General features: G+C 37.3%; 1 protein-coding gene across 7 annotated transcripts in view; it reads right to left on the bottom strand.

The window, feature by feature from the left end:
• Positions 1–16,369, bottom strand: part of Ccser2 (coiled-coil serine rich protein 2) — a 129,706-nt gene that overhangs the window by 5,690 nt on the left and 107,647 nt on the right. Inside the window, exons 10-11 of one of the 7 annotated variants that reach the window (XM_070020750.1) lie at positions 13,076–13,208; positions 5,322–5,361 (exon numbers count right to left, since the gene is read on the bottom strand). The exons of 3 other annotated variants lie outside the window; for them this stretch is intronic. In XM_070020750.1, coding sequence (XP_069876851.1) covers positions 5,322–5,361; positions 13,076–13,208 — 173 coding nt within the window. The remainder of the gene's footprint in view (positions 1–5,321; positions 5,362–13,075; positions 13,209–16,369) is intronic. 3 more of the 7 variants (XM_070020752.1, XM_070020751.1, XM_070020753.1) reach the window with 3 other exon arrangements.

Here is a 16,369-nt window from a genome sequence, read left to right as displayed (position 1 = left end):
AAAAACAGAAGTGGAGGCTCAAGAGGTAAGTTGCCATCATTGAGTGAAAAAGCCAAGTAAGAGTCAGAGGCCCTGAGTTGAGGCCCCGAGTTAAAGCCCTAGTATCAGCACATGCGAGCACACACGCGGGCACGCATACACACACACACACACACACACACACACACACACACACACACACACACACACACACACACACACACACACACACACACACACACACACACACACACACACACAAAATATCAGCCTGGGGGGGTGTACGTAGCTATGCAGTAAAGTGTGTGCTTAGCATGTACAAAATTCTGGATTCAATCCCTAACACTGCCCTTCCAAACACAAAACAAAAAACACAACAGTAAAATTCCTAAGGCCTCATAGGTCCTTCTGATGTTTACTGTATGGTTACACCCTGCCCCCTTCCTCCGCCCCCAAATCGGAGGAAATATGTGCAACCTTAATTACTTTAGCACACACAGGAAAAATAAAAATAAAAAGGATCTTATGGCCCAATAAATTAAAATATATGGGGCAGGGCTGAGTGCACCTGTCTTGAACCAGTTTCTCTTTTACCTATGCTTTCTATTAGATAATGAAGGCTAACATGTCAAGAGTTTGGAAAGGGGCTTTGAAATATGAACTTTTAATAACTGTGTTTTACTAATAAAATAACTTTATTATGAACAATAGTACAATTATTAGCACTAATATAAGTAATAATATAATAATTTGTGCTAATCTATAAATAAACCCACAGTTGCCTGTGAAAGGGTGGGCAATCTTATTGCTTCATTTGGGTTCTTTCTTCTCTAAGACCAGCACTGGGAAGTGAATGCAATGGGGGCAGTCAGGGCTTAGACTGAGGAACATCAGGAGTGACTGACAACAGGTTCATAACTGAGGATGGATAATTGGAGGCAATGCTGCAGTAGGAGTGACTTGTTAGTTTAATAAATAATAATAATAATAATAATAATAATAATAATAATAATAGGCAATATCTACTGAGAATTCTTTATACAGATAAGTGGCATTAAATTCTATCGTATAATGTCTGGCATAGATAAGCCAATTTAGTTATTGCCTGAAGTTATAGGTCCCAGATTTAAAGGCACTTGGCATTTTCACAACCCTTTACCACAGAGATGAATAAAATGTGGAAGGCTCTAAAATAAAATCAATGCTAATTGATTCAATAGATTCTCCTTGAAGTTCCCCTAGGTAAAAAAATAATCATGCAAAAGTGATTAAAAAAAACTTTAGAAAAGTGTGTGGAAAAATAGTGCTAGGTCATATTAAGGAATGATAATACACCACAGGGCATGGGAAGGGCGTAGGGGAGGAGGAGATGGCACAAAATTCCTGATGGCATGGAGACATCTCCTGTTGCACCTCCTCTCACCTGCGAACACATAAGGAAGGTATTCTCATCCCAAATTGAAAACTCTTGATGTATTTTATGACTGGAAAAATTATCGATTTAAAAAGTAATTCTGTTGTAATCTCACTGTTTCCAGTAGGGACAAAAAAGAATGGACTTGTGCTATCACTCAGAACATCAAAACGTTATATGCTTTTCTAACTGCACAGACTGCTCTCCAGAAATCTGTTGGGACCTGGAGTAAGTGGTCCAGATACACTACTGTGTTACTGCACTGTGAGGCTGATGCCTCCTTCACCACACACACTGATGAACCCTAGGCCAAGGCAGAAAGCAGTGCTGCTTGTATGGCTGAGAAAGCTCCATCCCAATACTAAATTAATAGGAAATGACCAGGTTTCTAAGAATAGAATGCTGAGTCTTTTACTCAGAAGGAGTTACCCTAAACAGCTGAATAAAGGAAAGTCTCAATTATCATTTAATTACAGTAATCATATTGGTTTTTTTTTCTCAAATCAGTGACTGCTAAATCCAGGTAGGTTTTGCTATTTATTAAAAATTATTTTTAGTGGTAGGATATAAATTTTCTCTACCTTCAATTAAGTGCCATATTTGTTTATTTGAAAGCTATAGTTTGATAAGTTAATTTAAATTTAATTAAATTAAGATGGTCTGTTTTCAGTAAGAATGGGAAGTAACACAACAAGAGGACTGAAGGGACAATGGCTCCTGGTAGATGGAGGACAGCACGTGGGAGTTATCTCCACACAGGACAATGAAGCCCTGCAGCTGAGCTAAGTGCTGTGGAGCACCTGCTGACAAGGGGGCAAGGGCAAGCTACTCTTCACCACTGGCCGGCCAGGCAGATGCACTCGGATGGGAACTCACTTTCTAAGTTCCAAACACGTACACAAGATTTAATTCACACTGAATGCAACTGTTACTGCATCAAATGCCATAAAATATTTAAACAGTTGTACAAGGGGGTGACAATTCAACATGTCAGTTGACAATTTACAGGGTATATTTAGAATGCATGTTTTCATGGCTAATAGAACTAGTGGAAAGGAATGCAGAAGACTGAAATGCCTATTGTGTGTCATACGCCACGCCAGGCACCGGGAACCTGGGGACACACAGTCATACTTGTTCCTTTGCTTAATGACCTTCCTGAGAGCTAGTCAAATAAACAAGGGAGGAAACCACATCTTAGGCCTTACAGCATAAAGGAACACAAAAGAAAACGTGAGTTGGGCTAGAGAGGTCATCAAAGGCATCCCCAAACTGTAAAAAATCTGCCCCAATTTAGCAGCCTTCTAGACCCAGAGGAACACCTCTGTCACTGGGAACTGTGGGAGATGCTCTACAGCACTCAATCCCAGCAACCTGGAGAAGGTTTGCAGCTGAAAACTGAAATGCAGCCACAGCTCCAGACTCAAAGTACCTGCCTCTCACTGGATATAAGCGCCTCTAAGCCTTACTTCTTAGGTCAGATCCATAAACTTCAAAATACTTTTCTGTGAGTTCCCTCATTAAATGTATGCATGTGTCCATGGCAACAGTACCAGCAGCAGGTACTACTACTGGGATTGAAGGTCACCTGTAATGATAAGCTTAAATGCCAGCTTTGGATTGTTTACAAAGATAACCAGAGACCTTGAGCTCCTTACTTGCACTTACCATTCCTTATTAACTTTTGGTGTAGTTGGTATTCCTAGCAGCCTAAGAGTCCAATATATATCTGCTATAAAAATTACTAGGGGAGTATTAGTTGTAGATTTAAGAATGGCTTCTTTGGTCATTAATCACCAAAGTGATAGTTTCCTATCAGGTCAAGAAAGGAGGGTTAATGATTAAATAAAAACTAATTTAAAAATTGGTAAGACAGGAACTACTGTGCATACCTGTAATCCCAGCTATGCAAAGGACAGAGATGGAAGAATCATGGTTTAAAGTCAGGCTAGGCAAAAAAGTTAGCCAAAGCCTGGTCTCTAAAAACAAGCCAGGCATGGGTGTTCGTGTCTGTAAATCCAGTTATACAAAAGGCAGAGGTAGGAGGACTCAGTCTGAAGTAAGCCTTGGGCAAAAGTACAAAACCCTACCTGAAAAATAACCTAAAGCAAAACTGTTTGGGTAAATGGGTCAAGCGGCCAGAGCACTTCCCTAGCAAGCACGAAGACCTGCATTCCAACTCTAGTACTGCCAGAAAAGAAAAAGAAATCTAATGATTCAGTATATTGTTTCCCTAACAGGTTTGGTGTTAATAATTCATGTTTAGAAGGCTAGCAGGAGGGATAATTATGCTAATTTGAACACAAGTACCTGTCATAATGACCTACAAGCTTAGGCTCCAATAGCTTTTATTTAAATAGCTATTTTTAGACTAAGTAGCTGGAAAAAATTACCTGAATAAGCATTCTATTCTTTTCCATTTCTAACAATTAAATATGACTATATGTGTAAAGCATTCAGCACAGGGCCTCCTAGGGTACTGTTAAGTGCTTAGCACATATGATTATGTAGTGGTATAAGAACAAAGAACTCAAAAGTACGGCTGTTTTGTAACAGGGTCTTAGGTAAAAGACAAGATCTTTAGCAACATAATAAACTAGCTGTTACATGATTTAGGATTTCTAAGCTTCAGTTCAATAATTCCAGTTACATCTAAATGTTTTAAATCAACAGTAGGTACAGCTCATACAACAATAGAAGTCAAGAGTCCTTTACTGCCTTCCTGGAGATGAGAACAGGAGTTAGGATGTGCATGGTACTCTGAAGTTGACAGTCTCTCACAGTACTAAACTTCATCACATGTGTGGGCTGTATGATCAATTCCTTAGTATTAATGAGACAATAGATAAATTATCTCACTATCCTGAAAGGAATTTAATCATTTTCAAAATGATGAGAATTGCAGAATCTGTACCTCACAGAATTGTAAATAATAACATGTTTGTAAAATGTTTACTATAATGCTAATGCATTGAAAATTCTTAAGAAATTTTACATTTCTGGGCTCAGAGATCAAGTCTACTTTTCTCCAAGGGTAGAAAATCAAATTTACATGCCTGATGTCTAATTCTCCTGAAGCTGTGAGTGGGAGGTGTTGTAAAAAATGTCTTCTTTTTGTCCATGAGTCTACAGAAGTTTAAAAAAGTTAACAGTAACATGTCTAAATGTCACATACTTTAGCAAATGACAAAGGTAGAATCTGACCCACCAGAGAATTTTAAATGAAACACTAAAAGTCTTTTTCTGCATTATTTGAGTAGTTTCTGAGTTCACAGTCTTTCAGAATATGCAATGTGATTGGTGACTAAGATTTACTATACTTAAAAACTCTACAGACAGACTTAATGGTATCATTCAGGTGCTAGCTTTCCCCTAGATAGAAAATCTCTTCTAGAAAGAAGAAGTCTGAAACACCAAACTCAGGTCATACTTTGGACCCATGTTTCTGGAAAGCAGTAGTTTCACAGTGACCTGCTGAAAGTGCCACTGGGCACTGAGAAAAATTGTCTTTACTATTGTACTCCTTCAGAGATCTAGCATTGGCTAAGGAAAAGTGTCTTACACATGCCAGGTTTTATTAAGCTTTCTTATTCTAAGGTTAGTAGCCAAAAGATGGCAGCTAAGATGGCAAGTCCTGATTGAGTAGACATATACCATAGTATATAAAGTCGAAATCAGGAAATATTCTCATGTGTAAAAACGTCACACACCAGAATTAATTAAAATTATTTTCTTGGGTACAAAAGGGTTCACTGTCATTAAATACACTTTAAAGGATAAAAGCAAAAACGGAAATGTAACCACTGGCAGCATGCCTATGATTGCATGCACACTTTGACATGCATCATGCAACTGGGAGAAACAAAAAAACAAAACAGAACGTGATTACAAGGAAGGTGGTGGGAGAAAATCCAAAATTGTACTGTACCACGCTTTGTCAGAGAAGTAATGGACTAACTTCTCAACTCCTTGCCAAAGGCACAATGAGAGAGCAGAGACAAGAAAGAGACAGGACAATGGCATCAGAGACCACACGCAACACTGAGATCGCCAGGACGGGGTGGTGGCCCAGAAGATTTGTTTTGCTATTGTTGTAAATTTTCTAGGCACTATTCATTACTTTTCCTTATTTACTTTACTATTAATGGCAATATTCTAATATGATTCATACTTTCTTGCTAATGTGGTTTTCAAGTTAGTACAAATATCCATGCCCATACAATGGTGCATGTAAAACTTCTCACAAAAAGCAATTACTTGGATCTTACCAAACAAAATACTGTTAGGAATTTGACACATTGCCTACTCCAAAGATCTAAAAAGGTTTGGCCCCAGGTAATCCTTTATGAAGAAAGTAGAAATTATTTCTAAAATAATTTTAGAGCTTCTTTGTACATTACAAAAGCAAGGAAAACTTCAGTGTCTAAAAGACCACTAAAGGTCTAATCTGACCCTAACTTAAATACCAGGCCACAGACTTCACACATCACTATGGAGATGAAAGCTCTAACCAAGTCACAAGTATAAATAAATGTGTCTGCTCCAGAATTCATATGGACCAATAACAGTTTCTGTTGTTTTAGGGAAATCATTAATGCTCTCATTTCTGTACCTTTCAGAACGGTATTTACTAGAGGCAAAATATATCACTAGCATCCACCTCTCAGATGCAGAGTAGTTCAAAAAGCAAGTGACCAGCATCACAGCAGTACCACACCCCTGGTGTCACCAACACGCACAGCACATTAGCCCAGGGTAGCTGCTACTGGCAATATGGTATAGAAGCAAATAGTGTCTAGAAACAAACCCTTGATCTTTAGAGCAGATTGTCACAGAAAACTACACATAAAAAGCACAAATTGCTGTGCCCACCATAATCGCAGTCAAAGAAACTAAATCATGCCTATGTTTACGGGAAGGCCTACTGGACCATGAGTTAGATGCACATTTCTAGTCAATTGCCCAATTGCTAGGCTAGACAGCATGGGAAAAACAGATGCAAAAATGGATACTATATCACATTCTATTTTATTACCATCTTTGAGGAATATTTACTGTAAGACTGAACTGATTGAGTTTCTTATCAAGTTATCCTAGTTTCTATTTCATTTGACAATATTTTATTTTCATGAAAAGTCACTCCCAGAGCTAATTTCTCATGAAAGCACTAAGGCTGAACCTGTCCTCCCACATAAAACTGCTTCTATCTACAGGCTGGAGTCCATCAGAGTTAGCCATGTGCTATACTTTGTTATAATGTCCAACAAATGAACAGCAAATGCCCAAAAGAAGTGCAAACCCTCTAATTAATGTCTTTCCTGACTTGCAGGAAAAATTGTGCTGTAATAGGATCTCTGTAACTAGAACGACATCAATGTCAGACAAGAGGAAAGAGTTAGATCAAGGACTTGAACATGATAATGCATTACTATCTACCTTAACTAACTAAAAAGTGGTTTCAAAGATATTTACTATGTGAAAAATGTTTATGATACTATATGAAAATCATCACAAAAAACTAGATACCTAACAATTCTAAACTTACAAAGCTGAAATCGTATCCACAATAAATAGTTTAGATTCAAGCTCAGGACTTGGAGAAGAACTTAATTTTCATGTGTTTACTCACCCTGAGCAAATTGCTACCATCATTCATATTTATTTACATTCCCTTTATTATAAAATTGGGATTAAAGCTCTGACTCTACCTCTAATCTCAACAAACAAGCCTAGAGTGGTGGCATATACCTGTGATTCCAGCCACACAGAACACATATGCAGAAGGATCACAGTCTGAGGCTAGCCCCAAGTAAAATCCCAAGACTCTACCTGAAAACTAAACTAATTTAGTTTAGTCAGCTGTGGGACCCAGAGAGCCAACTGTTAGTGGCTCAAGTGTCTGTAGTTCTAGCTATTAGTTCAAAGTCAGTCCAGGCAGAAAAATCCTCTAGATACTTATCTCCAATTAACCAATAAAAGGATGGAAGTAGAAGGATGGTTGAACTAACAAAGTGCCAGCCTTGCTAGAAAAAGCCAAGAAAGAATGTGAGGCTTTGAGTTCATGCCCCAGTACCAGCACCAAAAAACAAACAAACAAACAAAAAAGAACACCTAGTTGTAAGGCTCAAGAATAAGGCCCCGAGTTCAAACTCCAATATATGAATAAGTGATAAATAAGCAAATTTTCTGCTAATACTGGAGCTTAAACTAAGAGCTTCACATTCACACTAAGAGCTAGGCAGGTTATCCACCATTGGAACCATAGTTACAAATGCAATTTTTATGTAATTATTTGACTCATCATACAGTAAAAATCCTAAGAGAAGAATTCAGGAACTTAAAGGACTAAAGAAAAAAAAAGTGAGGGAGATGCTAAAGTTAGGAAATATAATCAAAGTCAGAAGGCCAAGGGCAAGTAAGGCTTTGGGAAGTTGGCAATTTGGTTAGACTGAGAATAAACAGCTCTTTACATAGCTTGAACAGCCATTCAAGCTATTGTATTTTCCAACAATACAAAGGTTTCCTGGCATAGGCTCACTCCTTAGAAGGCACCAATTAAAAATAGTATTTCTGCAAAAAAAGATTATATATACAAAATTTATGCATGTTCAATTACATAAGGTATGAACCTTCTCATTAAGACTGGTACATTAAAACCCACAGGTTCCACCTCATAAGAACAAAATACATCCATGTTTTTCTAACTACAAGTTGCTAGTCACATTTTTTAAGAGTAGAGAAGAAAATATATTCTAAGAGAATGTATTATTAATATTTTGTCTGAATTTTAAATAAAAACACGTGCACTGAATGGTAAATATATGCTTACAATAAAAAATGTATTGGGTGGTAATATAAAATAAACTTGTGATCACATGTCAAAATTACCCTTGAAGATTATGAGAAGAAAATAAAAAAACAAAGACCTAGGACTTGAACTCATGTCTGGAGTACTATACTATTCCTAAGCTTTTCCACTCAAGGCTAGCATTCTACCACTTGAGCCACAGCTCTACTTCTGGCTTTTTGCAGGTTCATTGGAGAAAGAATGTCAGAGGCTTTTCTGCCCAGGCTGGCCTCCTGAGTAGCTACCATCACAGGTATCCAGCTAGAACTATGATTCTAAATGCAATTTTGGTGAATAAATTATCATTAGAAATCAGGCCACACTATATCAAGAAACAATGGCAATAATGACAAGCTATTATGCCACATATGCATGCATTTATATAATCTGCAGTGTGGCAGTTCTGGGGTTTGAAGTCAGGGCTTTGAGCTTGCTAGTCAGTTGCTCTATCAGTTGAGGAACAACCCAGCCCTTTTTTTAGTTTTCAGGCAGAGTCTTGTTGCCCAGTGCCAGCCTCATACTATGTTCATTCTATGTATGCTTCCCACATATTTGGAATTGTAGATGTGCTCCACCTAGCTCGCTTGTTCACTAACTTTTCGCCAGGGCTAGCCCTGAATTACAGTCTTTCAACTTTCTGCTTCAAAGTAGCTTGAATAACAAGAATGTATAACCACATAAGGCCTTTGGTTATTTTGAAACCACTTTTCTCTTCCTGTCTAAGTTATATTGTATATGGAAAGAAGATGGGAATTTCTGAATTCATAGAGGCAAGGTATTAAAAGGCAGATTTTAAAACATCAGATAGGCATGTGATGGTATATGCCCATAATCACAACACGGAGGCTCCTAAATTTGAGGCAAGCCTAGACTACCAAGTAAGATTCTGAGGCAAGAAGACAAGGAAAGTTTATACTTTGTCAAACAGAAATACCCTATAAGCATGAGCTATAATAGAAAATGCTACCTGGGTGACCATGAAAGGCTTTCTACTTGTCAAAAGCAATTTTTTTTATTAAAATCTACTGTAAGATTATCATGATGTTGTACAATTGGAAATTAGGGTTAGAAACACTAAACCAAAGCCAGTTATATGAATATGGACCACAGCTAAAATCCCCATAGACAGCGGAAAAGATCTCCAAACACCTAAGTGTACATTATTTGCTACTAATCTAGATAAAAACAATTGACATCAGAACATAAAGATCATGAAGTAACTACTAGTAAACTTTGGAAGATATTTACAAGTTAAAAATCTCCAGAGAAATGAAAACAAAAACAGAAACAGGAATTTCCAATTTCTCTAATTCCTAGAGATGACTGTAATTCAGCCATGACACTCTAGACTACTTGCAGCTTTCCAGATTAATTTACTTTGCTGTAATCATGAATTATCTACTCTGCATATTTAGACCAGCTTTTCTTGCTGGAAGGCCTTCTACTCTACTAAGTTCAAAAACACATAAAATCAAAACCAGGTTTTTTCTACTTAAGCTTGGCCAAGGACAGCTATGGCACATACACGTCTGTGCTGAAGAAGGCTTAAGGTGAAAGTTTTAGTGAAAGAGATTATTGTAGTAGATTATAGTAGAACCCTCACTATCTTCCATTACTTACACAGTCAACTCCCTCAACACTGAGTACTGTAAATATATATTGTCTAAATGGAGAGACAGACTTGTCAATGAATATAAGCATACTGCAGAAAAAGATAAATCAATCCCAATACCTATGAAAAACACTGGATTTGCTCCTGTGTCACACATGAATAAATAGGTAAATAAATAAACTGCTTCAGCTGATCTCAGAGTAAAATCAAAATAGTTAAAACATACTTAAAACCTTTCTTCTTCTTTTTTTTTTTTTGGGTGGGGGGAACAGGTCTAGTCATGGGGCCTGAACTCTGGGCCTAGGTGCTATCCCTTAGCTCTTCAGCTCAAGGCTAGTGCTCTGCCACTTGAGCCACAGCGCCACTTCTAGCTTTTTTTCTTTTTGCTATTGTGATGCTGAGGAATCGAACCCAGGGTCTCATGCATGCAAGGCAAGTGCTCTACCACTGAGCCACCTTCCCAGCCCTCTTTTTTCTTCTAAAGGAAGCTGTCAAGCCCAGTAGGAACTACCAAAAAGGGTCCTAAGGTTTATCACTTCTTATAGACAGTGCCCTACGAGTATCAATAATGGAATCCCAATGTTCTCTTTTCATGTGGGCCATGAAAAGTTCCTCAAGAAACGACTTCAGTGTTTGACTTTCAGCCATCCAAACTGCAGAACAAAAACTTCCATCTTACTAATCTGGAGATGCAGAGACAGAGGCTTGATCTACAAAACTAAAAAGTATACTGGGTGCTGGTGGCTCACACCTGTAACCTTAATTATTCAAGAGGCTGAGATCTGAGAACTGCGGTCTGAAACCAGCCCAGGAAGAAAAATCCTCAGACTGGAGGCATGGCTCAAACAGAAGAGCACCATCTGTGAACAAAAAAGATGAGTGAAAACATGAAGCCCTGAATTCAAGTCATGGCACTGGCACAAAAAGACAAGAAAAAATGAAGTCAAAAATACAGAGGTGCAGGGGAAGTGTAGTTGTGAAGATGGGAGGGAAGGGATGGTAGGGGAAAAACAAAGGAGGAGGCAACAATGCTGGATAAGAAATGTACTCATTACCTTGTTCATGTAACTGTAACCCCTCTGTACAGTATTTTCATAATAAAAAACTTATTTAAAAAAATAGAGAGCTGGGCAGTACTATGGGAGAATGTCACTTATGGTTGGAGATGAAAGATTTGCTGTGAACTCAAAGAAGAAGCACCTGAAAATGGAAGATTACTGATGCAAAGAAGGACAAGAAATATCTACAGACATGCAAGTTAAGCCAGTGAAACAACTGTGTCTAAGAGATATGTTTTAAAAATATATCTGCAATTTGCCAGGTGCTGGTGGCTCATGCCTATAATCCCAGCTATTCAGGAGGCTGAGATCTGAGGCTTTCCGTTTAAAGCCAGCCCAGGCAGGAAAGTCCACGAGACTCTTATCTCCAATAAACCACTAGAAAACCCAAAGTGGCACTGTGGCTCAAGTGGTAGAGAGCTTGCCTTGAGCTGAAGAGTGCAGGGATAGCACCTAAGCCCAGAGTTCAAGCCCCATGACTGACAAAATAGTTTCAAAAAATAAATAAATAAAATAAAATTATATATATATGTATAGAAAGATAGATAGATAGATAGATACACACACAATGTTATTTGGTATACACAATTATTAACCCTAAACTTCAATTGCATATTCCAGCAAGACAGGAAGACAGGGGAATCCCTAGGCAGGGGAAAAAAAAGGAATTAAAAAAGGACTTAAGAGGGCTGGGAAGTTGGCTGAATGATAGAGTGCTTGCCTCACATGTATGAGGACCTGGGTTCGATTCCTCAACACCACATAAGCAGAAAAAGGCTGGAAGTGGTACTGTGGCTCAAGTGGTAGACTGCCAGCCTTGAGCTGAAGAGCTGAGGGACAGTGCCCAGGCCCAGAGTTCAGCCCCAGAACCAACCAAAAAAAAAAAAAAAAAAAGACTTAAGAGCCAAGTTAAGTGAGCTGATTTGAGGTAAACCTATCAAGCCCTGCCACTTACTGGCTCCAAGTTTAAGAGCATACTGTCCTGATGAAATTTCAAATCACTTGACTAGCAATTTGCTCTGATCGCTCATGCACCAGGATGCTTTAATTTAAATAGAGGAAAAAAGGATGAAACTTCAATTTGAATACAATAAATAAAACATAGTATTTATAAAGGATGTAGTAGATTCTCTTCTTACTTCTCTCATTAAATGAGAGGCTACACAAATTCCCTTTCTCATTAAAACAAAAAGGACATAAGAAAAAAAGAAGCAAGAAGGCAAACTCCCTATCTTTTTTGGAATTCCTGTTGATGCCATTAAATCTGGACTCTCTCTCAAGAAATGAAATGTACTTAAATAAATCAAACTCCTAGTTGCTCAAAGTGTCAAAGCACAGCTTTTGACACTTCTTATATTGAGTAAGATAATTAATGAAAAAATATAAATCACAAATGATAATAAATCCAAGAGGGCCTATTAGTGACTCCAATGAACTATATTTAAATATTCTTCACTAATATTAGCCTTTTGGGTGACTTTTCAGAAAAGATAAAATATAACCAACTTACCAGGTATACTTTAAGTACATAATACAAAGTAATAAACAATATTTTAGAAAGTAGATTTAATATAAATAGTAATCATAAGGTCAAACAATGACTGAGTCATTAGAAATATTAGTAAACCATGCATATTCAAAAACAGTGTCTTCTGTTCTGGAAAGCAGCTGACAAATTGCAAAGACATATTAGTTTTTTTAAATTAAAGAAACCTTAAAAAAACTGAAAAGATATCTGAGATGACTGCAAAACACAATCAAAGCCTTTAATTAGGAAGCGTTTAAGAAATGTGCAATGGTCTAGTAAGCCCAGTCCCTAAACAATATGCATCTGTCTATCAAACCATTGTGCATAGTGTGTACATTTTTCCAATCATTGGATAAAAACAAGTTTATTCACACATGTCAAGGTCTTATAAAAAAGAAATGAATTTAGACAGATGCATGTCAATGGGCCTAGGGTCCCTGGCAATAGGTTTTAAACAGCATTAGAATGTCATTAACCTCAGAGCTTTCAGAAGGCCACAGGTTTAAAGTCTATTCACATGCAGTCAGGGAAGTGTTAAGACAGGAGATCAGAGGTAGCTCATTGATAAAGCATTGGCCTGCAGGTCTCTCAGTAAGGGGAAAGGAGAGGGAGGGAAGGTCATGCAGAAGGAAAATACCATGAACTGGAAGCCAGAGCAGGAAAGGAGTGAGAGACACAGACTCACTCTGTCTGCGGTGCGATGGAACAGTCCGTGGGATCCCCTGGAAGGAGCCCTGCCAAGGAGAGAAGGAGGGAGCAGAATACCCACCCTGTGCAGAGAGAGAGGGGGTAGGGAGGGTATAATAATAAAAAAAAGGAACCGAAAAATAGAGAAACCAAAGTCATAATTCATTGTGTGTTTTTGTAAAAAAATAACAGTAATAGTGGTTCATGAGAAGACAAGTTTCACTTTTTAAAATAATACAGGCAGCTCAAATTACTGAAATTATATTACAATTTGAACCTAGATTTTTCAAACATTTTAAGGAAAAATCTATTTTCCTCTATATTTATTGTTAACAAATAAGAAATATTCATCTTTCCAGAATATATCACATTCATCATTATGTATCACTTTAATATAGCAGTTACCTAGTCTTTGCAGAAAAGGAAAGAACTTAAGAGAAACAGATTTTAGGTATTAAAGAAAATGCATTCATATGTGCATCAGGTCAATCAAAGAGTTACCATAAAAACATTTAAATCATAGAATGTTAGAAAATTAAAAGGTAAAAATAAAGAACATTAGTTGAAGTTACAGAACTATCATCTCATTAAAAAGAATTAGGCCATTGAGACAGTAAGTCCTTTATGAAGAATGTAGCATGCAGGCCACAGAGTCTAGACACATGCTTTTAATCTGAGTAACATATAGCTTTTTTAGTGTGATTACTTTTAATCACAGATTATCAGAATTAGAATACCCTTGAAATGTTGACTGTTCAATCCCACACATGTAGCACCAGCTTGGGTCTCTGTTATACCCAGCCTCCTCACTAATCAAAGATATCCACAAATTCAAACTGTTAAAACACTTGTAAAATACTCCCATGGAAAATGTAAGTCAATAGCTTCATCCTAGTTAAATTTGCAAAAAAATGCATCTCCCAGGCAAGAAAAATAAGATGGGTTCCTTCTTAGTAAAATTGTGGTGGTTATGAACTCGCTGAACTTTCCCCTGGGCAAATGGTAAGCATTTAATATGATTTCTGTGGTTGCCCTTGACTTTACATCTTTTATAGTTTTTGAAGTTATAATGGGAGCATATCTGACTCAGTAAACCAGAAGCATGAAAACTTAATTCTAAGTACAAAGGATTGCTCAGAATATTCATTCTATTTCCACTGCTGAACTTGTAAATTATATGTATGTACTGTATAGGCAATGATGTAGACTAATCTTTGATTTAGTATTAGAAACTAAGTTTAACAAAGCATCTGAAATGTATATTGATAATTTTCTTTGCCTTTCTTTGTATAATAGTGCTTAAAACAACAGAGAAAACAGTGCTGTACACAATCTGAGTTTTCACTGCTAGCATCTTTTCACTGGACTAGGATACTGACAAAAACCTGTTTATTCCTACACTCAGTTTTCATAGGAAAAATAAATAATAAAGGATTTGAGAGTGTGTACCCAGGAACTTTTAATTTTTGGACAGCTTTTCTAACTGAAGATGATCAAATGGTTTTTAAAAACCATATGCTAATGAAAATTCAGAATTCGTTTAATGTGCAAAATAGCTATTCATATATTAAAATGCCAAGATTACATTTAAAGCAATACTGGAAATACATAAAAATGAAGTAATTGTCTAACAAAATGCTATTTTTAAGGCTGTGTTTGTTCACAGATCTGAAAAGACTAAGCTGTATATATAGAATGAATCTTGGTCTCTCAAAATTACCACTAGCCAACAGTACTTCTAGCTCCCTTCTCACTATTCTATTCTATTCTATTCTGTTCTGTTCTACTTATTTATTTATTTATTTATTTTGGTGTCAGTCCTCTGGTTTCAATTTAGGGACTGCACTCTGCCCCTGAGCTTTTCATCACTAGCCAACAGTACTCCTAGCTCCCTTCTCACTATTCTATTCTATTCTATTCTATTCTATTGTTTTATTTATTTATTTATTTATTTATTTATTTATTTATTTATTTATTTAGGTGTGAGTCCTCTGGTTTCAATTTAGGGACTGCACACTGCCCCTGAGCTTTTCTGCTCAAGGCTAGCACACTACCACTTGAGCCACAGCTCCACTTCTGGCTTTTTTGGTAGTTCACTGGAGGTTTTGCAAAAGTCTCATGGACTTTCCTGCTTGGGCTGGCTTTGAATTGCTATCACAGCCACCTGAGTAGCTAGGATTACAGGTGTGAGCAACCAAGCACCCAGCCCTCCCACTATTTTTGTGTGAATGAGTAGGCACCTTTCACTCTCTTGCTACTCTTTTTAAAATTTTTTTATTTTTTAAATTTTTTTGGGGTCCAGTCGTAGGGATGAACTCTGGGCCTGGGCGCTGTCCCTCAGCTCTTCAGCTCAAGGCTAGAGCTCTAACACTTGAGCCACAGCGCCACCTCCGGCTTTTTTCTTTTTGCTTATGTGGTGCTAAGGAATCGAACCCAGGGCCTCATGCATGCAAGGCAAGTGCTCTACCACTGAGCCACCTTCCCAGCACCTCTTGCTAGTCTTTTTAATGAACCATTTCACAATTCTATCTGGGTACATGTCTCAGACAAAGTTTGTATAATAATTCCAACTACATAGATTTAACAGATCTTCACATGCCCAGAAACATGAATTACCAAATCTGGAAGACCATATATAGAATGTTAATAATGGCTGTGAGCATTTAGTATAATTGAGTGATGTAAATATTTCTTAAATAATTTTGCTTTCTTATTTTTTATGCTACAGACTAAGGATATTGTTACTTCTTGATAGAAAAAGGACAAAAAAGGAATAAGTCACTTTAGAAAGCCTTTTTTTTCCCCTTTTGGCTTTGTCATTTTATAAAGTATTATTATCAGTTTTTCCTCATTCTTTTGAAAAAAGACATTGAATTTTATCACATTTTATTGATACTGACATAAACTGAACTTTTTGTGGAAGCTTTTTCTTTTACATTCTTATTGAAACTAAGTTTTTTTCAACAATTCCCCTTCTCCCCAAAATTTTTTTAAATACTAAAAGTATGTTTCCATGGTGTTAATAATTTGAAATGTCCCCAAAGGTTCACGAGTTGAATGCCTGGCTCCCAGTGGTGATGCTACTTGGTGGGAGAAAAGACCTGGTCCCTGGTCCCTTCCTTTCTGCTTCCTGTCTTCCAAGAGGGGAAGGATCTCCTCTGCAACATCATCCCAACAGCAATGATGTCCCAACAGCAATGATGTTCTTCCGCCCAGGGCACACGGTGCCAAAGAACCCTGCACT

The sequence above is a fragment of the Dipodomys merriami genome, unplaced genomic scaffold, assembly GCF_024711535.1.
Source record: "Dipodomys merriami isolate MVZ:Mamm:240054 unplaced genomic scaffold, mDipMer1.0.p SCAF_14, whole genome shotgun sequence".
Taxonomy (NCBI): Eukaryota; Metazoa; Chordata; class Mammalia; order Rodentia; family Heteromyidae; genus Dipodomys; species Dipodomys merriami.
This window is presented reverse-complemented; position numbering and strand designations above follow the sequence as displayed.